Source organism: Cynocephalus volans, chromosome 7 (genome assembly GCF_027409185.1).
Source record: "Cynocephalus volans isolate mCynVol1 chromosome 7, mCynVol1.pri, whole genome shotgun sequence".
Classification (NCBI taxonomy): Eukaryota; Metazoa; Chordata; class Mammalia; order Dermoptera; family Cynocephalidae; genus Cynocephalus; species Cynocephalus volans.
In genome coordinates, this window is record NC_084466.1 from 134,664,969 (window position 1) to 134,687,580 (window position 22,612).

General features: G+C 40.1%; 1 protein-coding gene across 2 annotated transcripts in view; it reads right to left on the bottom strand.

Annotated features, from left to right (window-relative positions):
* STN1 (STN1 subunit of CST complex) overlaps positions 1-22,612 on the bottom strand; it is a 37,747-nt gene that overhangs the window by 8,571 nt on the left and 6,564 nt on the right. The window contains exons 3-9 of one of the 2 annotated variants that reach the window (XM_063101876.1): positions 21,959-22,054; positions 17,522-17,590; positions 11,689-11,859; positions 10,829-10,952; positions 9,521-9,692; positions 3,922-4,044; positions 1,301-1,373 (exon numbers count right to left, since the gene is read on the bottom strand). In XM_063101876.1, the coding sequence (XP_062957946.1) occupies positions 1,301-1,373; positions 3,922-4,044; positions 9,521-9,692; positions 10,829-10,952; positions 11,689-11,859; positions 17,522-17,590; positions 21,959-22,054 (828 nt within the window). Of the gene's footprint in view, positions 1-1,300; positions 1,374-3,921; positions 4,045-9,520; positions 9,696-10,828; positions 10,953-11,688; positions 11,860-17,521; positions 17,591-21,958; positions 22,055-22,612 lie in introns of both variants that reach the window. The other variant, XM_063101875.1, reaches the window with a different exon arrangement.

Genomic DNA, 22,612 nt, shown 5'->3' on the forward strand with positions numbered 1-22,612 from the left:
CTAAGAAATGAAGTGTGAATTCCTTTCATTTGCTTCACCAGCCCTAGGCTTTGATCCACATTCTGTTCTAATGCAGATCAAAATAAGAATCTGGCCAGGCCGGGACTAGGATGGAGCAGGGATGTTTTCTTAAGAGCATCTTCTCTTCTCTTCTTGGCTGAGAAATCCCACATGGCACTGTTCTCAAAAGCTCTTTCAATTGTGGACAAACAGGCTTTCCCTTCAACTAAAGTCTGTTCTGATTGTTCTGAATGAAGTGAACAACATTCATTCACTTGCATTAAAATAATAGATTGCTTTCAGTTTATTTTAAGACCTGTTGTCACACCAGTCTGGGATCTGACCTCATCAATTCTTGAAGGCTAAATAGGGATGCCATAAACACCAGGGTTGGAGACCTGGCCCAGCTCCACCCACTGACTCAGCCTGGAGCAGGTCCAAGCCCCAGGGATGTACATGCTGAAAAGACTGGAGGCGGACTTCTCTGGCAGGATCAGGGGACCTGGGGTCATTAACAAAGTCTCCAACATTTGTTATTAGCATATGTTTGCAAAAGGTGGACTTTGAAAAGTCACCTTTGAGACTGATAGTTTACTTAGGATTTAAAGATATGACTAATGCTTCCTTCTCCTTCTAACTAGTGTGGAAATGGTAATGTTCATTGCCAGATTAGCTACAGTTTGAGCGTCTAACCACTAGAGGCTGACCTAACTCCACTAAAACTATGTTCTAAACTGTTTCTTTTGCAAATGATCAGTTTCCAAGATCACTGAATTATACCATCCACAAACTGTAATGTCTAGAACCATTCCTCCCAACACTGAAAGGCCTTGATGTTAGAAGACAGGGAAATGACAGGTTTGTGTTCAAAGACAAGAGGAAAGTGTGGAACAAGAAATAATATAAATCAGAAAGAACATGAGAACCAGAAAGACATCAAAAAGTTCTAGTGTAATGGCTTACATCACTGCATCAGGATCACCTGCAGACCTCACCTCTCTAGTCCCACCCCATCCCCCACAGAATCAGAATCCCTACGGGTGAGACCTGCACACTGCATATTTAAAAGCTCCAAGGCTGAATCTTATGTGCAGCCAAGGTCAGAACAACTGTGCTAGCCTAATACTCACTGTAAAGAAGAGGAAACTGAGGCTCAGAGAGGGCAGGTACCTCGAGCATCACCTCTCCAAGCCACTACTGGGCCAAGCCCCAGGTCTCCTGACTCTCCATCCAGTGCTCTCTGGGAGGGAGCATCCCCTTCCAGTGCACCAGGGCGGCACCTGTGCATTATACCACTTACGATTTGGTTTCTGGCAATCTTCCTGAATGATCTGGTGGATCTTTCTGTGCAGGTCTTTGTCTTCTCTGGTTACCTAAATAGGAAAAATAGTTCAGATAGAAAGTGTTCTTAGGTAACACGGCAGTTGTGTCATCCAGACTCCCAAATTAGTACTTAGGATAGTTTCTAAAGATTTCATAACAATCATCTTTGCTACATCAAAACGTGGTTTTCGATACTTGGCCTATTGTCAGGCCTGTTCTGTTTCTAAGTGGCTCACTGTAGCAGTTGGGCCAGTGCACACACCCTCGGGAGTTGGTTCACTGGCGCCACGGCATAAAGAAAAACTGGAATTCTGTACTTTTAAGGAGCAATTTTCTTATTAAACACTCATAACACATTTTGTAAGTTTACTCTTATTTGTTGTTATATTTTTGAGAAAGGCACACATGGTTGAAGTCTCCAATTTCCACCCCAGGACCCCTTCCTCTGGGCCGTGACACCTGCCCTGTGATTCATTAGTTTTTTTCCTTCTCCCAATCACAAGGAAAAATAAAAGAAAAAAATTGTAAGGAACAGCTAGCAAGAGAGCAAATCTAGCCTATCCACTGAAACACCTTCTGCTCTTGAAGGCAGACATAACCAAGTGTCTCTCTCAATCAGCTCAGGTAAGAAGGAAGTAGCAACCAAATGGGTTTCACCTTCGTTTTCAATAGTAAATCTAATAACAAAAAAAAGGAAAGAAAAGAGAAAAAAAGGAAGGAAAGAAGGGAGGAAGAGGGGGGAAGGAGGGAGGGAAGGAGAGAGGGAAGAAGGGAGGAAGAAAGAAAACAAGCATGCAAACACTTGTGAGTTTCCTCCTGACATAGCCCAAGAACATGGCCAGACTTACAGAATGGGGATACTGATTGCACCTGCTTTCTCTCAGCTCATAGGGTTATTGTGAAGATTAAAAAAGGTAACATGTGAGAGCTGCTGAAAACCAGAAAGCCCAATACAAACAGAAGTATTGACATTACTTGATAACCACTTCCCTGAGGCCAAGCCTCAGGAGGAAGGAAACCTACAGGCAACGGAGGAGTGAAGTCAGAGGTGCAGACAAGAGACCTACTCTTGCCTGATCACCCCATTCCAACTCACAATGATTCACAGGAGGAAGGGTGCAGCCCTGCCACACCTCACCCTGGACTGCTGCCTGTGACCCCAGGGCCTGCAAGGAATGTGTGTCCCAGAGGGGGCTCAAGGTGCGCTTGTCCAGCAGGAGCTTCTCCAGCCTCCCAGGAGGCATTGGACTCCCAACCGTCCTGGGACAGGTGGATCGGGTGGACCGGGTGGATCGCACGGACCAGGTGGATCACACTCACCCTTCTACAGGCTGGAATACCTTTTTCAAAATTATTCAAATAACTTTTAAAACATATCTTAATTTTTAAAAGCTCTCTAAAATGGGGAATCACTAGTGTAAATCAACATCAGAAAATGTCCTGTGAAAAGCTTCCCCCTTAGGAATCTCTCCTGTAAATAGTGAGACTTTCGGGATACTTCAGAGTTTTGATCTGTCGCTAGGAGAACTGCAAGTAACTGCAGCCACCGCTGTGTTATTGATGTCAGTGTTGCAAGGAGGCTCACGTTCAACTGGCTCCTCCAATATTAAAGGTCTGCAGTAAGAGGCGAACTTTTAACAAAGGAAGGAGGGGGCCAACATGCACTCCTCCTCCTGCTGGGGTGTCACCTGGCACAACCTGTAGAGAGGCCAGTCAGACTGCGTCAACCAAAAACTTAAAGGTACAGGCCCTTTGCTCCAGCAACTCTTCTTTTAAGAGTCAATCTTACAGGAATACTGACATGAGTTCACAGAGATAATTGTGCAAAAATAGCTGTGTGACAGCAAAAGTTGGAAACATCATAAATGTCCATCACAGAGGAATGGTTAAAAAATGTACAGCATGTACCCATGATATGAGATACCATGAGGAGGTTAAAAAGCATGAGGTAGATATAGTACTATTGTAGATAGGAGCCTGTGAAATGCTACTTTGTTTTTTCTTATTTTTTTGGTGGCTGGCTGGTAGAGGGATCCAAGCCCTTGACCTTGGTGTTATAAGGCTGCGCTCTATCCAACTGAGCTAACCAGCCAGCCCAAGATGTGCTATTTTGGTACCAAAAAAGTTGCTGAGCATTATTTAGAGCAGTGGTTCTCAACTGTCCCAGGGGATATTTGTCAGTGTCCAGAGACATTTTTACTTGTCATGACCAGGGGGCTGCTACTGACACTTACTGGGTAAAGGCCAGCGAGGCTGCTAAACACCCTACAGTGCACAGGACAGCCCCACAACAAAGAATCATCTGATCCAGATAGCGCTGAGGTTGAGAAACCCTGATTTAGAAGGTGATCACATTTTGGTAAAACAAATAAGCCAAAGGAGCATATTTTTATATGTCTGCCTCTATAAATATACAGATACATGACTAGAAGGATATATTGTTAAAAGAGGTACCTTGGGAAAGAGAAGGGCCAACTTTCACTTCTGATTTTATGTACCTCCTTAATGGTTTTTAAATACAATAAGTAGGTATTTGTAGGTAATAAATATATTTGTAATTGAAGCTGTGAAGAAAAAATTAAGGTGCAGGTCTCTTACATAATATAGGTTATCGAAACCACCATCCTTCTGGAAAACAAGTCCTTTTTCCCACAGCAGCTGTATGGCACACTTAAATATACTATGAATCGCCTTGGAAGTGGTGTCGTTCTTAAAATCCACCTGTATGAAGAGGAAAAGGGAAGGAAAAAAAGAGAAGAAATAAGTCCTATCTTACAGCACCTGAGAGCTGCTTCCTAGACCAACTGGTTTATGAATTCACCCAACAGGCTTTTTATCTGCTGAGTCAAAAAGATCTAAGTACACACCAGCAGAACAGGATGGTGTTTAAGGAGGACTGGGAAGTTTGCTCTGGCAGGATCATGCTGCTCCATTCCTTAGCTGTGATTTTTTTGTTGTTTAATCAATGATATTGACTGAAAAATCAAAAAGCTACTCTTGCCGTTGGACAATCTGTGATTTAATTTTTATACAGAATCAAAATGTTGTATACATATGAGCTCCTTTCTCCATTAAAATTGTGGCTATATATGAATGGCCAGTGCACTCACTGGCTGAGTGCCGGTCACGAAAAAGACAAAAAAAAAAAAAAAAAATTGTGGCTGTAGCACCTCGGGGCCCACCCAGGGATCCGGGGCATGGAGAAGGGGACTGGACCCTCTCCCACAACCAGGCACACTGTGCCAGTGCCTCAGGACCCACTTGGGGACCGGGGGATGGAACCGGGGATCAGACACTCTCCACAACCAAGCACACTGCCAGTACCACGAAGCAGGCAAAAATACCTCCTCCGTGTGGGTGGCCCACCTCAGCCACCACTATAACCATGGCTGCCACCAAGGCAGCTAGACGCTACAACCACCACACAGATGGTCCGCCAGCCATTGGAGTGAGTTGACACAAGGAGAGTCACCAGCAGAGATAAAGAAAGGAGGAGGATGTCTGTCTCCACAGAGCCCATTTCATAGTGACAGAAGAGGCATCTGCTCTATGATAGTATTGGGGGACCTGATCATGCCTCTCAGCATTGGACAGATCATTTGAGCAGCAAATCAACAGAGTAACCATTGTTCTTTCAGAGGGAGAGAAGAAATCTAGAGTGATTAGAGGGGGGAGGGAAATGGGGATGGGGAGGGATTGGTCAAGGGGCATAAAGAATTAGGATTTGTAATAATATACATGCTAGTAATATTGATTTGATCAACATATCTCAGTGTTGAACCCCCAAAATATGTATAATCAATTTTGATTCAATAACAATAAATAAATAAATAATTTTAAAAAGATCCAAAAAATAAATAAATACAATAAAATACAATTGTGGCTGTACACAATCTCTTCCTAAGGACTTCAAAGAAGTTTACACATACTGAAGTAATCTGGGGATTCCAGCATGCAGTGAGTAGTAAGCTGTCTCCTTATTTTAAGCGGAGGATGATGGAGGCAAACAGCCGTGCAGAGACCTCGCAGGGAGGGCCCGTGGGTTAAAAGTGGAGTGCGGGCCTGGGGTGAAGCCAGGACTCCACTGGGAAGGAGCCTCTGCTGCTGTTGGCTTTCCATCTCCTCCCTTTCAATATTTCTTCCCTTCTCCAAGAGATGGGTTTGCCAGACAAGGTACCGGGTCATCCCACTTCTTGTTCCCAAGGAAGCTAGGCTGCCAGCTACGTCCCATCCTGGTTAACCAGCCTTTGTGCTTCTTGAGGTGAGGACTCTGCACTTCATCTCTGCCATGTCCTCCCTGGCACACAGTAGCTGACCAAGAAAATATTTGTGAGATGAATGGCAATAAATACCCCATTAGAGAGGCTGTATCCTTATTATTCCATTAGGCATTTTCCATTCATTCCCAAAACAAAGAAAATGGTGAACAACAATTGTCCTTCAAGGTAGAGATCTACAGATCCTTTTTTTTTCTTTTTTGGCGGCTGGCCGATATGGGGATCCAAAGCCTTGACCTTGGTGTTCGGCTCCATTTTTAATGTGACAGAAATCTGTCAAGATATTAAAAAGATCAGAGCTCCAAAGAAACATGGCAAAGCTTCCAAAAAAAGTGTTTGAAGGTGAGGTCCTACCTCTGATGAAAGGTACTTACCAGGGATGTTGGGGGCAGCACCCACAGATGCTGAAAAAGAGCATGTGGTTGAGATTTGCTGATGACAGGGTCATCACATTTGTCAAGGTGACAGGGAAAGGAAAGAACTCCCAAATGGTCTCAAATGTTGACAATTCCATCCCTAAAGAAACCATTCTAGAGGAGGCCCTCTAAGGCATTTTGTTAATCTAACAGCTTCCAGTGATGTTTCACAAATGTGCTCACCTGGGCTAAAGATGACAGTTTAACACTCTTAACTAAATTAATAGTTTGAGTTTTTCCTAACAGAACAAACTGGAGAACGTGGTCATTAGAACACTGGGGCCTAAAGACTGACAAACATCCCAGCTTACGACAGTGCCTGTTCTCTGAAGGGAGAATATGGCAGAGAAATACCTGATGACTCCTACAGTCAGAGAAGCTGTCTAGGTGTGTTTCGAATAAACACCTCACCTAGAAATCCTCAGCCACACATCTTTTTATTCACAGGGGCTTAAGGGAAAGCCTTAAGTAATTTCACACATGAATGCTCTTAGGGGATGTGCAATCAACCTGATACACACCCCTTAACAAACCTTTATAACTACTTAATCTTTAAGGTAGTCAATTTAACATAAGGACCTTAAGGGTCAAGTTTATTACACCTCTTAGTAAGATAGAAGTAAATTAGAAACTACGTAGAAACGATTGTCACATTATTTATTATTCCTGTCATTAAAAACAACTCTTGGTTATCTCCAGACCATATGAATAGCCTGGTTCCTCCTCCCAGATTTCAGTAAGAACAAGTAGTAGGAGACAGAGCTAGGCCCAGGAAATTAAAAGCACAGTTTCAGGGTTTCAGCTGTGAACAAGAAAGACGCACCAGAAATGGCTTTTGTAAATATAAACAGTGTGTGAAGCTTCCTTTCCAAAAACATTTGCCTCAGCTAACCTCGGGGACATATCTCCCTGGCCTGGTTATAAAGACTACAGACCCAAGGGGAAAGCCTCCCATCATCTCTTCTCACCAGCAGGTTTTTTTGGACTTGGGTCCGTGTCTTTCTTGTCTTTTCTGAAAGAGCAATGACAGACTCATCAGATTCAGGAAACCAAAATTGCTCACAGAAAAAAACAGTGACCGGCTGAACGTGCAGAGCCTTACTAAGCCTCTCTCCATCTCAGGTCAGGAACTGGGTGGATCCCTGAAATATATATAGTCTTCATTTCCAAATAAACTCAACATTCATCCAGCTGCCAAAGAAACAATGGTTTTGCAAGGTCTGCTTATCATGTTTCTGGATTTGCTAAGAAAGGCCATTATGGAACAACAAAGGAAAGGAGAAAACATTCAAACCCGCGCTCTGCCTGCATCTAAACTATAACACCATCACAATGACTTTTTGTTAAGCTTTCATAGGTATGACAACAGAAAGTGACAAAGGATCTAGGGTTTCACCATCATTGTCAAGCTTCTTTAGTCTCCCAGGTCTCTCTTAAACAGAATTCAATTTAATGACACTGACCTCCCCCACCCAGAGCAACATGAGGGACTAATTCATAATTGGCGGAAAAAAATAAAAAAAGTTTCCAAAGATAAAACAAATATAGTGCCATATTCCTTTCTTTTTAAACACATAGCACTGGGCAGACACAAGTTTCTACTCCAAGCACACTAAGCGTTTTCAAAAAGATATCACACCAAAAGTTCCCCACCGATCATTTTGAATGGAGGAAGCTTTCAGTCCTCAAAGAGTCCTTAAGTCTCTTTGCCTGATTACAGCTATCACAGAGAAGCTGCTTCATGTGAAGAATGTAGTTTTCACTAAGCTTTAAAGTTTCTTTCCAAACACACCAACAGAGCCATCAGAAGCCCTAGGAGGTCAATTTGGCTCTGAACCTCCTCTAAATGATTAAATGATTGTCCCATGATTAAATGGGAAAAAGGTCAATCTTGCTCTCCCTGGACAGATGCAACTGTGTAGAAGCAACCTTGGCAAAGAATAAAGCACCCAGGTGTGACCCTCTCCACTGGGTACTTTCTGAAATGCTATCCCTCATCTCCCTGTGTGAAATCATGGGTCACTGGGCACATAAGCCTATTGCCAGGCACAGATCATTAGGTACAAGAACAAAACTGAGAAGCACAGGTTCCTCGGAGGTTGGGAGGGTGACCTGTATCCCACCAGAATCACGAAGAACAACTTGTTTCCTGGCAAAGGTACTCATAGTAGTCCTGGTGGTAATGGCAAAAGACTGGAAAACATCTAAACAATCCAGGACTTGAGAGACTGGTTAAATAAATTATGGTCCATGTAACAAAAGATATGCATTGCCGGGAAGGGATCTCTTAGACATACTGAATGAAAAGCCAGGTCTACAGTATACTATAGAATGCTACCATTTGTGTAAAAAAGGAGGGATACAACTACTTCTACTTTATATATGCACAAACTCTATCCAGAAGGATATTCAAGAGGCTAGTAATGGTGCTTGTCTCTGGGGAAAGGAGGTGGGAGGGAGGATGGGAAGGAAACTTACTTTTCACCATATACTTTCTGTGACTATTTGACTTTTTAAAAACCATTCATTCCTTCAATCAATAAATAATTATTGAGAACCTGCTTTATGTCAGCCCTATTCTAGGCCCTGGGCAGAGAGCAAAGAACAAGACAGACGAAGCCTCTGCTCCCACAGAACTTAATTTCTGCCGGAGGAACGGGAAAGCAAGCCTATGAATACCAGTGACATCACAGATATGAAAACAGGGAGACAACAGTGAGGGATCCCGTGGCGATCACATCAGGTGGTCAGGGAGGGCAAGAGGGTCACACTTAAGCTGAGATCATTCCCCAGTGGGATAAAGAAAATAAATAAAAATAAACAAATAGTAGTCGTGTTACAACAACAAACCTAAGAACTGCAATGAAAGGGAAAGCCTAAAAACAAAGTCTCAAATAATCCTTAATTCCAAGCAAACACCAAACAACCAAACAAGTTCACCTGTAACATTAGGGGTGAAAACCTGGGGACAGCTCTTTCCAAGAGGAATTAAAAATTACTTAAGTGTTCCTTGAAATTTCTACTTATAAACCAAACTGAATACAACTCACTATTTAAACTCCTCAACCTTCTTGTGAAGAGAGGGCAAGTCATTAAAAACCTTTGTTCAAGTTCAAGAATCACCTTGCTGATCAATAAATAATCTTGGAAGAATAATTATCTCCTCTCATTTACCTTCCCCTCACTTGGCTTCTGCTGAGATTAAATACCCATCTCAGTGAGTACTACCAACTGAGTACTATAAACCTTAGACTATTTTTTCCTACTCAAAGATTAAACGTAATGCAATTAAGTAAGGAGGGAAAAAAGGCAGGTCCAGCTTCATTTCAGATTCTTAGTGGTCAATGACCTTTCCAGAATAGAAATGACACGTGATAGAATCATAACTTCTATTGCCTGGGTCCACCCTGTGAGTCTTGATGCTATGGTCACATTCACCCACACCCTTCAGCCGCAGATTTGGGGTGGGGAACTGGAATTCTCACGTGCTCATGTTGCACTCACTTGGTCGGAGCAGGTCCTGTGAATCACAGGCTGATTGGCAAGGGACAGCAAAGACTCCACCATTTCCAGCTCCTGCTGGTAAAAGGTTTGCACTCTGTTCTCTGTGAGGAATTCTTTCACTTTTTCACTCAGCAAAGATGTGAGACTGGCAAGGTCCAAGGCACCTGGATTGCTGCTGGGGAAAGTTTTAAAACGCTCTGTATAAAACCATCACCTTTTTGGCATGGATAAAGCAGAAAGTTAGCTAGAAAATGCAACACTACATTGATGCTTATTTTTGACATAAAGGGTAATTCATACAGTGAATATTCATGTGGTTGCTTAAAATGATGAGGTTGAACTGCAGGAACTAAGAGACATATTCATGATAGATTAAGAAAAAAAGTCAAGCTGCAGAATACCATGTAAGGTATGCTCCCGTTTTTGTAAAAAAGCACAAAAAAATCCACAAAACATGGGCAAATATTTGTGCTGTGTGTGCACAGGAAAAACAAGTCTAAAAGGATTCATACACATCGGCCTATGAACAGTGGTAATCTCTGGGGAATGGTGCTGAGGTAGGAGACAGAAAGAGAATTTTCACTTTTTATTTTATACAGGTCTATAGTTTGTACTTTTTTAAATATAATTTTTAAAATAGGTAATATATTCACATGTTAAAAAAATTAAAGAGTATATAGTATAAAGTGTGCTTTCTGTCCTCCTCTGCCTCCACCTCCTAGGAGCCACTGCTAGTGGCTCTCTGTATCTCCTCTGAGTTCTTTCACGCATACACTTGCAAATATGTATTATTCTTATTCCTCCTGGGTTTTGTCCCCCCACACATGGAAGAATAAAATCATCCCTGGTTGAGAACAGCTGTTGTAGTTTTTGTAGATTTTTGATTATGATGTGCAACGGCGTGGTATTTTCATTGTGATGTGCTTTGGTGCAGTTTTCTTCAGGTTCTTGCCTTGGCATTCACCAAGTTTCTTGGATCTGTGAGTGCACAGTGTTTATCAAACTTGGAAAAATGCCAGCCATTATTTCTTCAAATATTTTTTCCCTGTTCCCTCTTGTACTCCTTCAGTGACTCCAATTACATGTATATTTCCCCCACAACCACCTAAGGACATTTGTACAATCATTATCTTCACTTTACAGTGAGGAAACTGAGGCATACAGAGGATTAGAGGACCTGCCTAGAGCCTCACAGCACTTGAGTGGACCATTCTGGATTTGAACCCAGGCCAACCCTGGCGTCTAGGCTCCTGCTACTTGGCTGTACTGCTATGCTCACGTTTTCAGCAGTGGTTGCGCATAACTTACCTTAGTGCCTTTTCTTTCTCTAGAACTGGGCTGCGGAAAGGCTGGTCATAAACCTTCCTGTAGATAAAGGGCAGTTCAAGCATCCTTGCAATTTGAATGTTCCACACTGGATCGTCCACTTTATCTAAGAAACCACCATGAAAGAGAGATCACAGAAATGACACTGAGATCAGTTCTTTCCCATGTCCAAACTGCTGCTAGGACAACAGTAAATGAGGTACTTGGTGGGTGTCCTCCCTTGTGGGTGTTCAGGGATCATACAATCCAGAGGCACTAAATGGTTCCCAGTCATCCTGTGAGACCAGATGCAATACACAGGCTTGGCTGGGGAGCGGGCTGGGGCTGGGAAAGTGCACTGGTGCACTCATGCATCTCTTTCCATGGGGACCACAGGGGCTGGCCTTGAGACTTCCACCTGAAAACCAGCCAGCACAGTATGGAGGGAATATGAGGTGGGATGGTCATATTTCTGGTTAGTTATTTTCATTTAGAGTTAATGGACTCAATGTTGTTAAAGAAATTTCCATCATTTTGAAGAATATCAACACTGTGCCCTAATGGATTGACACTTAGAACTTCAAAGTACCTTGGAAACTCTACTATGTTGTCCAAATAAACTTGCCAACTATACATAGTAAATAATCCACTTTCTTTCCCAACTTATAATTACCTCTCTTCAAAATAAGACTAAGAAATACTGCTTTTCTAAAGAAAGCATGTTACGCAATATAATTTCCCCCATTAAATAGAGTTAAATCTTCTTATCTGAACTTTTGGAAGTTTGACTTTTAGGTAAACAAGAGTTTACTGGACACACACCCAGAATAACAAATAATTTGGCAGCAAGATCTTGTGCTTACAGAAAGCCGTGGCATGAATTTCTCGCTCTTCTCTGTATGTGCGGATGTAGCCTCTGATTCGGATAATGTCCCCAAATTCTATCCTTGTTCTCTGCTCAATGTTCTCTTGCAGCTTCTTAAGCTGTGAGGTTAAGCTCAGCTCTCTTGCTGCACTGGGAGCAGCTGCAGTTGCTGGGGCCAAAGGAAAGAGAGAAAGTTGTAACACAATCACTCACCACATTTGTGATAGTTTCAGGGTAAGACCAACACAATACACTTATTTATTTATTTATTTTTTTTTATTTTTTTTATTTTTTAAATTTTATTTTGTCGATATACATTGTAGCTGATTAATGCTCCCCATCACCAAAACCTCCCTCCCTTCTCCCTCCCCCCCTCCCCCCCAACCATGTCCTTTCTGTTTGTTTGTTGTATCAACTTCAAATAATTGTGGTTGTTATATCTTCTTCCCCCCCCCCCCCCGGTTTGTGTGTGTATGTGTGTATGTGTGTGTTACACTTATTTATTATACTTCTGATTAGTATCTCTACTATAGGAAATCCATGTAACCTTTTGAAATCCTCTACTGAATAAAAGGTATAAGCTGTAATTATTCAAAAGGAGAGGGAAGGGAACAGAATCTGGACCAAGGCCAAGTGGCTGAGTTCCAATACGGTGCCAATGCCTTCTCTCCTACCCCTGCATTGTCAATGCAGTCAAAGGGCTCTACGTGGTCCTGAGCTGAACTCTGAATGGTGAGTTCGGCTGGATTTGGTGTCAATACCTTAAAGTGTCCTTGCGGGAGACTAGCCCCACCTAGGTGCTCAACATCCTAATCTCTCACTGCTTGTCTCTTGAGAACTAGGCTAATTTATCTCTCTCTCTCTCTCACACAGACACACACACACACTTCCACTCAAAACTATAAACTTAAGCAACTTCATGGTGAAAAGTATCCAATGCACATTCAATTCTAAATAATTTCTATCACTCAATTTTACTTCCAAATTGTATTAGTTAAATAAAAAGAACAGCCACAGATTCTAAGGACTTTACAATCTGTTAACACATCCTATCCTTACAACTGCTCCTATTTATCATTAGTTCCATTTTACAGATGAGGAAACTGAGTCACAGAGAGATCAAGCAACTTGCCTAAAGTAAAATTCTCTCCTGCCTGCCCCAGAAGATGCTCATATTTTCCATATTTATAGCTGATGTGTGTAAAAGATTCTGTGTTCTGCTTTTCTGCCTGGCATAATTTCAAACACACTTATGTATCCACAGAATCCACACAACTCGGTACTTTATATAACAATATAGCATTCTGTCTTGTTAATATGCCAGTTATTTAGCTAGTCTCACTAAATATTTCCTCCCCCTTTTTATAATCTTTTAATTGGGTTCTTGTCACTAGCACTGCATGGGGCGAGTACAGCTTAGATGTCAGCATTCAGCTACTACAGTCAGAAAGATCTTACTAGAATCTTGGTTTACCTCTCACTAGCTGTGTGACCTTGGGTAGGTTGCTTAACTTCACTGTGCCTCAGTTTCCTCTCTACTCTTAAGCCTCGGTTTCCTCAATTATGAAGTGGAGATAATAGCAGAGGCTATCTCATACAGAGTTGTTGCGTATGATTTAATTTACCCTTACATCATGAACTTAGCACAATGCCAGATCCATAGGAAATAATAAATATAAGCTATTTGTGATAATGAATGATTAAACTCTCTAGACAAAATTACTTTGTTTTCTTTGGAGTCTTTCACTGGGGATAACTGGGTAAAAAATACAAACAGGTTTACAGTCCATTACCTAGTGTCAGAATGTTTGTCGGAAAAAACATAATCAAACCACTCTGTTTTCACATGATATTATTAGCAATGCTTGTGTGCTCACAGTCCTACACTAGCTTCAGTCATTTGGAATTTTAATATCTTAACAAATATATAATGGTTCCATATGTTTTATTTTGCCTTTAAATTGCAAGGGAGGCTATGTGTTTTTATATGAGATGATCTACTCTTTGTATTTCTTTATAAATAAGCCCATCTCCTTAACTTTGTTAGTTTCCTAAAAATTCCAGAGAAGCTTTATCATTTATGCTTATTACATAACTCTCTCCATTCCATTGCTTTCTTTTTTTATGTTTATTTGATTTCATTTTAGTGCAGAAAAGTCTGCAAAGAATCTCTTGATTTTTGAGTCCCATCATTCTTGTCGATGATGATGGTTTTCGATGCCTTAACAGCTGGGGTCTTAGGAGAGTGTAACATATTTACTGGGATAAATATACAAGTCTATCTTCTTTGAGTTATTTTATGTAAGCTGCAAGATAGGAATCACAGTTAACATTCTTTTTTGTTTGTTTATTGGCGGCTGGCTTGTTTTGTTTATTGGCAGCTGGTATGGGGATCGGAACCCTTGACCTTGGTATTACAAGGCCTCGCTTTAACCAACTGAGATAATCGGCCAGCCCTGACTCTTTTTAAATATTGTTATCTACCAGAAACAACAGCATTTGTTAAATGCTGACTTATATCCTTCTGTTGTATTATTTCTGGTTTGTCTTATAATAGGGTTTCTAGAAAGAAGGGAATCTTTCTTTTGGTCACTTGATCAAATTTTCTGCTTTTTACCTAATACAATTTTGACAATCATGGCTTTGTAATCTGCATAGGCATCAATTTTCTTTCTTTTTTTTTTTTTTGGCAGCTGACTGGTACGGGAATTGGCACTCTTGACCTTGGTGTTATAACACCACGCTGAAGCCAACCAAGCCAACTGGCTAGCTCTTCAATTTTCTTTTAACACATCTATTTTATTAAAGAAAACTGCAATGTAGGGAGCACAGAGGACTCTGTGTATGCAGTAATCGAGACCTAGGAAACTAGACACAGTCAGCATTAATGCTGCTCAGCTTACCGGGTTTCTTCAGGAAATCCCCAACTACTGCATTACTTTTTAAGAGGCTGTTCTATCTGTGCTCCTATCCCCAGGTCCTCTTCAACTTAGGCTACGTCTTAAAGGTATGTACAGATTTCATGCCATTATGCAGACATTATAGGTGATAATAAATGCTTCATATAGCACCACTGAAATTGTCAGACTGAAGATTGGTCTGAGAAAAAGCCCAACTTTCATTTAAAAGGTGAGCCAAATTGTCAAATGAAGGTTCAAGCTGTGTAATTTAATGAACACAAGGAGATAGCTGGAGCCTAACAGAAATTCACTTTTAAGTAGTCTATTCCATCGTGAAAGATAAATCCTCTTTAAAATTCTAATATCAAGGGCCAGGCTTTCTCAACTTCGCTCATAAGCTAAGTCCAAATGGTACATTCAGTGTGACATTTACAGGAGTTAATATTATATTCTTATACTTTAACTGATTAAAACATGATTTTGACTCAGACTAAATTTTGTTTAAAAAAATTAGTCTTTGTTGGCCACTTTCCAATGGAAAGCTTTTAAACTGAGGGCAATTAAATTAAAAAGAGAATGGGCAAGTTGGGGACAATTTAAAAATATCACTTAATAGATAACATGATGAGAATCATTTTTAGGCTTTCTCCTTGTACTCTTACCCTCTCTTTATATTCACAAAGCAATTTCAAATTAAGGCTACCCACTGAGAGTATTCATCTACTTACTGTTATTTTAAAAACCTCCATCTCAGTATTAATAGCCATTTTGTTGATCTAAAAAATTACTAAATATAAGAATTATGTAATATTCCTGATGATGCCATTTCTTTGAAAAAAAGTTCATTTTGAAAATGAAAATGTTGTCTTAAAAAGGTGACTGCAGACTACAGCTCATGGGCCAAATCCACCTGCAAACTGTTTTTGTAAATAAAGTTTTATTGAAACACAGCCATGCTCATTTGTTTATGTATTACCTATGGCTGTTTTTGTGTTACAATGGCAGTGTTAAACAGTCCAAATGCAAACCATATGGTCCACAAAGCAGGAAATATTTACTATATGGCCCTTTACTGAAAAAGTTTGCTGACCTTCCATCTAAAACAAGTACACATATTCAAACTGCACCACTGACTGAAGACTGTGACAATAACCATACATCTGAAAATGATTTTAATGCTGCTATGGCTTGAATGTTTTTGTCCCCTCCAAAACTCATGTGTTGGAAACTTAAGCCAAAATGCAGCAGTGTTGAGAGGTGGGGCTTAATGGGCAGAGCCCTCATGAATGGATTAATGTTGCTATAAAAAATAGGGCTTACAGGAGTGGGTTCTCTCTCTTCTGCTCTTCTGTCATGTGGGGAACAGCATTCCTCTCCTCTGGAGGATGCAGTGTTCAAGGCACCATCTTGGAAGCAAACACTGGGCCCTTATCCAAAAACAAAAACCTGCCAGCACCTTGATTTTGGACTTCCCAGCCTCCAGAACTGTGAGAAATAAAGTTCTATTCTTTATAAATTACCCAATTTCAGGTATTCTGTAATAACAGCACACAACAGACTAAAACAAATATGCTAGATACACTGTATATGAAAATCCAGATATCTGATTGTCTTATAGGTTTATTTCTTGCCTATGAAATATCTGCATAGGGGGCCGGCCCGTGGCTCACTCGGGAGAGTGCAGTGCTGATAACACCAAGGCCCCGGGTTCGGATCCCATATACGGATGGCCGGTTCGCTCACTGGGTGAGTGTGGTGCTGACAACACCAAGTCAAGGGTTAAGATCCCCTTACCGGTCATCTTTAAAAAAAAAAAAAAAAAAAAAAAAAAAATATCTGCATAAAACCTATTGTCTCTCTTAAATTTATCTACAAAGCTTCCTGAATAGCCACAGATTTAGATGTTCCCCAATCAGGAATGGGAATACCAAAGTTGGGTGAAACGGATGGCTAAATTCTAAATTTAAATATATCAGAAAATTAAGCAAATGAGCATTCCACTAGCTGGTACAGTCAAACTAGGAAGTTGAGATCCTAAGAGATAATGGCAAAAAGGAAAAAAGACACCACTCCAAGCATTAGACATTCCTGCCACATATAACATTAGTAGACACTAGACATTAGTTATCAGAGCAGGCAATGTTCACTGAATAACCCCATTGTTTATGGCACCACACTGTATATACTACAAAACAGAGAAAAACAAGGTGCCAATTTCTGTAGCTTCTCTGGAGCCAAAAATGACCAGCAATATTGCACAATATTTTTAAATATTATGAACATAACTTTACAAAATACTTAATTATAAAAATATATTCAAATAACTCCAAGTGTTATTTCAGCTACAGTCGAATGTGTTCAATATACAACTTTAAAGTTCTTTTTCAGTTTATACTACTTAATGACTAACTTCCAAAGGAATCCTAACTTACACCTTCTCATCAATCTTAGAATGCTTGTGTATTTTTTTGAACATATTAGAGATTTCATAAAATCTGGACCATGGCAGCATAGAAGGTAGTGCCATCCATGTGGGAGGAGCAGTTTTCAAAATCTTCTTTGGTCAAGTGATATGCCAGGAACAAGGGGATTCCAATCTGACCAACAATTATGCTAAAATCTTGATGTAGTAACTGGCATGGTAAAAACGAACTGCTCAAACTCCGTAATCTATTCACATTGCCATAGGCTTAGGAGGAAGTGAGCACCAGAGAGATGGGAGGAAGAAAATGGAAGATGGGAGGAAGGGGAAACAGCTCCCCACGTCAGATTTCAGAGCAGCAAAGCTCTGGGCACAGTGCTCCAAGTCGATCAATGTAACTCGGCAGTGGATGAATGTGAAAATTTAGCCCTGCAGCTGTTCTGATGAGTTATCTTGAGAAAAATCAATTGGTTAGTGGAAAAGTAAAGGATGGTGGCAAATAAAATTACCTGATGAAGATTCGGTACTGCTCAACTTTTTCCAGCAGATGCAGTTTATAACTCCAGTGCTATCATCCACTGCAAGAAGGCATAAAAGGGTAGAAGAGAGATTTGGGCACAGCTAATAAATTAACATGTTGTCATTGTATTTAGCCATACTGAAAAATGAAATTTTGCGAGATCCTGGAGGGGCAAATCCTTTATCAAACTCTCCTTCCACCTGTAGAAACAATCTCTCACCATACACTAATATGAACTGCTTGTCTGCACTTGTCAATGTAATACATGAGCCCAATGGTTTCACTTACCCTACCTCAAGGGTACTAATGATTCTTGCCTACACCTCTCTAATAAAAACGGTGTCCTCAGGAAGTTAAGTGCAAAAACCTCAATGACTGCTCACACACAAAATCAGCCTTTCTTTCCCATCCTGAAACAAGATAGCATCACACAGTCCGTGGTTAGAAACACAGGCACTTAGAGCATAGGCTTCTGTCACCATTTCTCTTTCACTAGCTTGCTGACTTACCAAGACAAAGCGTCCCAAGCTGCGTGGCCTGGGCTTCTCTTTGTGGGAGGGCTTCTGCCCAGTCCACACCACTGCAGGGGATATAAGGAATGCCAAACCATGACAGAAGGGCACAATTTTATTTTCATAATAGAATATAATTATATCCCGGTCACAAAAACAATACTGGTCTGGCTTATTTTACTCCTAGTGCAAAAAAAAAAAAAAAAAAAAAAAGCCACATGAAACAATTCTTGTTACTCGTGGACTTTAACTGTAGAGGAATTTGGAGAAATTTGCTATGGGGTGATGGCCATTTTCTCCTTGCCTAACTTCTGATAAACTCAGAACAGAGGTGGCTAAGCCTGGGGTCAGTGGGTCTCATAATTTTTAAAAAATCATCAATCAGACTGTTGTAAAAGCACACATAATAGAGAATATTAAGGCAAAATTATCTTATTGCTGGCTTAAATCTGTGTTAAAAGAAGAAGCTGAGAAGAATACTTCTTATATAAAATAAATTCTAGATGAGTTTCATTTTATTAAATATAAAATAGGTAAACTTAAGATGAGAAGATATGGGTAAATACTTTTATCCTTGGGTTTACAGTTAGTTGATGGGGAAAGACGTCTTTTGAGCAGCATGTGAAAATCAGAACTCATTTTTAAAAAATAGTCTGATATGTTTGACCACTCAAAAACTAATACTGGACAGCAATTATCCAAATGGTAGGGTTGGTGCCTTAACATATAATGAGCTGAAACAAAATAATAAGAAAAAGACCAAGACAACAAGAGAAAAAATGGTAAAGAAAAAAAATATGAAATTCATGGAAGATATAAAAATGGCCAATAAATATGTCCATATGCTAAATTCACTAGTTGTCATGAAAAAAAAAAAGCAAATTTAAATACATTCTCAACTACTGGATTGACAAATTTTAAAAATACTGATACCCTCATATGCTGTTAGTGAGAATATAAATTAGTACCAAATTTCTAAACAGCAAGTTTAGAAAGATGCATCACATTTTGAAATATCCTTTGTCTTAGCAATTACTTCCGGTATTTATCCTGAGAAGAAAACCAGAATAAGCACAAAGATATATACGTCTTGCATAAGGCTGTTCATTGTAGGATTATTTATAATACTGAAAATTGGAAATAACCTAAATGTTTATAAATATGCAATCATTTAAATAAATTACAATGACATAGTATATAAGAATAGGAAGTTATAATGAAGATCTATATTCACTGCTGTTGAAAGATATACACACCTCACTATAAAACAGAAATCTTATATATCCCATAAATCTTATATATAATTCTGTTTATGTAAAACATTAAACAGTGTATTTTAACAGAAATTATTTTAAGACATTAAATGCTAATAGCAGTTTCTTTTGGAGTGTGGGGAACAAAGCCCACCTTCAATGCATATATTGACTGTAAGCCTAATTTCAGAAACATTAAGAAGAGAAAGAAATAAGCATAATTATACTATGGAAATAAGGCATTTCTACATTTCCAATATTAGGAAAATGTTACGAATATTAAGAAGGATATTCACTCAAACACTGACATTGTTTTTGTCTGCTTTGCAGTGTTTCACATGACTTTTATGTACTTCATGAAAATTTTCTCTAGTTTCAAATTTTATTTTATAATGAGTAAGTATCATTTTAAGAAGCAAAAACATTGACATGGACATTTTGTGTTTAAAAATGTATGACATCTCTAGGTACACCACTTCTCTGGTCAGTTAAAAATCTTGATTTATAGTAAAGTCAAAAAAAAATTAGCACACGAACATTTGTTCTGGAAAATGTGAGGCCATTCTGCTCTGGACTGTGGCCTCCCAAGACTGCAGGCCTGACTTGAGTTGCTGCCACCAGGTGCCTGGTACACTCCAGGCCCTGCCACCCAATGCTCTGACTTCCCTGGCTTATGACCTCTTGCAGCAGACCCTGTGCCTGGTGCCCAGCGCCCCGAGGTCTGGCTGCTTTAGTGCCCCAGGGGAGAGGCACCCTCACAGTGCCAGCCTGGCCCCTGGCCCTTTGTTTCAGCGTGAGACGAGTCAGTGTGAGCAGGAAGCATGCCCGGCACAGGCCCGCAGTGACTCAGGAGGGGCAGGACCTGGGATGGCAGGGAGTGGTCACCTGGCAGGTGGCCCCACAGCCAAGCTGGTCTTAAGGACAGTAGGGAGAGAGGCAGCTCTCCACTTGAACAGGACACAAGAGCACCGAAGTCACAACCATATTTCTGTTTTCAACTACTTCAACATTCAGATGCCTTTCCTTTTCCCACAGCCCACAGATGTGTCATGCTCTCATGTCACCCACTCAGAGGGAAATGCTCACTGTGGAAGAGTCAAACGTGTCGCTTTAATCTTTTCATAATGGGAAAAGGAGTTAAGTGAAATCTCTTTAGGTCACAGGCCTAATATCTGGCCTGGTTCTAGGGCCAGGACTGAAGCCCTCAAACAGCCTCATTTATTTGATCTGAAAAACCAGATGCAGCTGATTTAGGGGTAGGGAAGGGGGTGAGGAGTTGGGGGAGAGAAAAATCAAATCGAGTTATATAGAGACCACAGAGAACACTGGAGTCAGTAAATTGTAGATTAGACCCACAAACCTGCATCAGTGGAACCTTGAGCAAGCTACTGGCCCTTGATTTTCTCATCTGCAAAATGGAAATAACATCTGTCCTTTCTATTTGAAAAGATTAGGGGAGAATAACATGAAATTATACATGTGAAAGTGCTTTATAAACTGAAAGACACCATTATTTCATCATTGGTATTTGGAGAGAAGTATGTTATTGTACTACAATATACTTTACTCACAGCTGGGTATGCTGTAGAAACTTACTAAATGTTTGTTGAGTTGTTTGGAGGAAAAAAGGAACAATATCTTTGGTAAAATAAAGAAAAAACAGACCCACGATGGGGATGCCTGACAAGATGATCTATTTCAGAATGAAAAAAAATATTCTTGGAAAAAGTGGAAGGATTGAGAGATCTCATCTCTCACATGTTATTTTACAAGCATTAAGACAATCATCTTCAGGAAAATGAATACACGTTGAAGAAGTGCAGTGATGTCGTACCTATAAATTATCAATCATGCAGGTACTGCTGATGAAATGTTCTTGGTCATAAAGTTCAACTGCCTTCTATCTTTCCCCAAGTAGAGCAAGAATACAAATCCAAGGCGACACCACAAAAAGTGATGACGTCAATTATAGCAAAGGTTTAGAATTCAAAGTTAAGCTTCCCACAAAATTTCTAGCTTGGCCTTTTAACTACATAGAATCTTGGAGCTGCAGAAGGTAATGTATTAAAATGCTTAAATTAAACTCGATGAAAAAATTGAGATCCGTTGCACCCATTAAAATCACATTCTAACAATTTTCTGGTGTCCAAAATATAGAAACCTTTTATTTAGTTTCCATCACCATCAGGAAAGGGAAATTTTCTGATAATGGATACTTACCCCGTTGAGTACCAAAAGGATTTTTTTTTTTTCTAAACTGTCCTGGATATAAATCTTTTAAAATTATTTTTCATAATTCCCTGTCTTCTTAAGAAGTCTACCTTAACATTAACCTGGCCTTTTCTTTTAAAGGTATCAATATAAACATGTATTACCATCTTGGCTATTTACAGCTATGTCTTCAGGTATCAGGTGTCTGTCCTGTTGATTCTAGACTGCTATATTTTAACTCTTCCACCTCCTAACTCCCCAGCAGCTCTCACTTCACAGGATGCATCAGTATCATGCCTACCTGTTGCCTCATTTTACATTTAGTTCACCTCTGAAACTCCAAGAGGAAACTGCTTGGGCTTTGTGGGGCTGCTTGAAATGAAACTTTCAGCTGACAGGAGTGGGGGGGTGCTTCTGCATAATGTCAATTTCAAACACGATTGTTCTTACCTCCGTAACTGTAGAAGGCATCTTTTTCTCTCACTCCAATGACAGTTCCCAAGATATCTACCTGTCTTACTGGATGTCCATTGTAAAGAAATACACCTAAAATTTTTAAAAAAAGCAAAGTCTATACGATGTATGATTACATTTTCTGCTTCATTAAATATTAACTCTGTAGGGGTGGGGGGAGGAGAGTGGAGGTGGTCAAAAACCAGTGGCATGTTGTTTGCTGAAATTCCAGAGTTAAGAATCAGCCCTTCACAAATGGCAAGTCTCAAGAAATTCAGATGTCTTTTCTTCCAGGGTCCTAAGTAAAAAGCTTGGCTTTAAGGAAGCTTGTACTAGTGCAGAAAAGAGAAAACCAATGTTGCCCAACTGGATTTGGTTAATACGCTTTCCCCCCTTGTGAAATGAAACGCACCTCAATGTAGAATGCTCACAAGGAGCCTGAAAACAGTTATTATGTGATGGCACCAAACAGTACTGTATTTTGAGCGACTGGAAAAAAGAGAGAGGAAACCATGAGAAAAGCTTCTTTGGCTTTTTTTTTTTTTTTAAGTGCTTTTCTAAGAAACCAGTCATCATGTCTGTGAAATGGCAATAGAATTTTTTTTTTTAGGAGATAAGTAGGTTACAAAACACTACTTTTTGGCGCCAGCA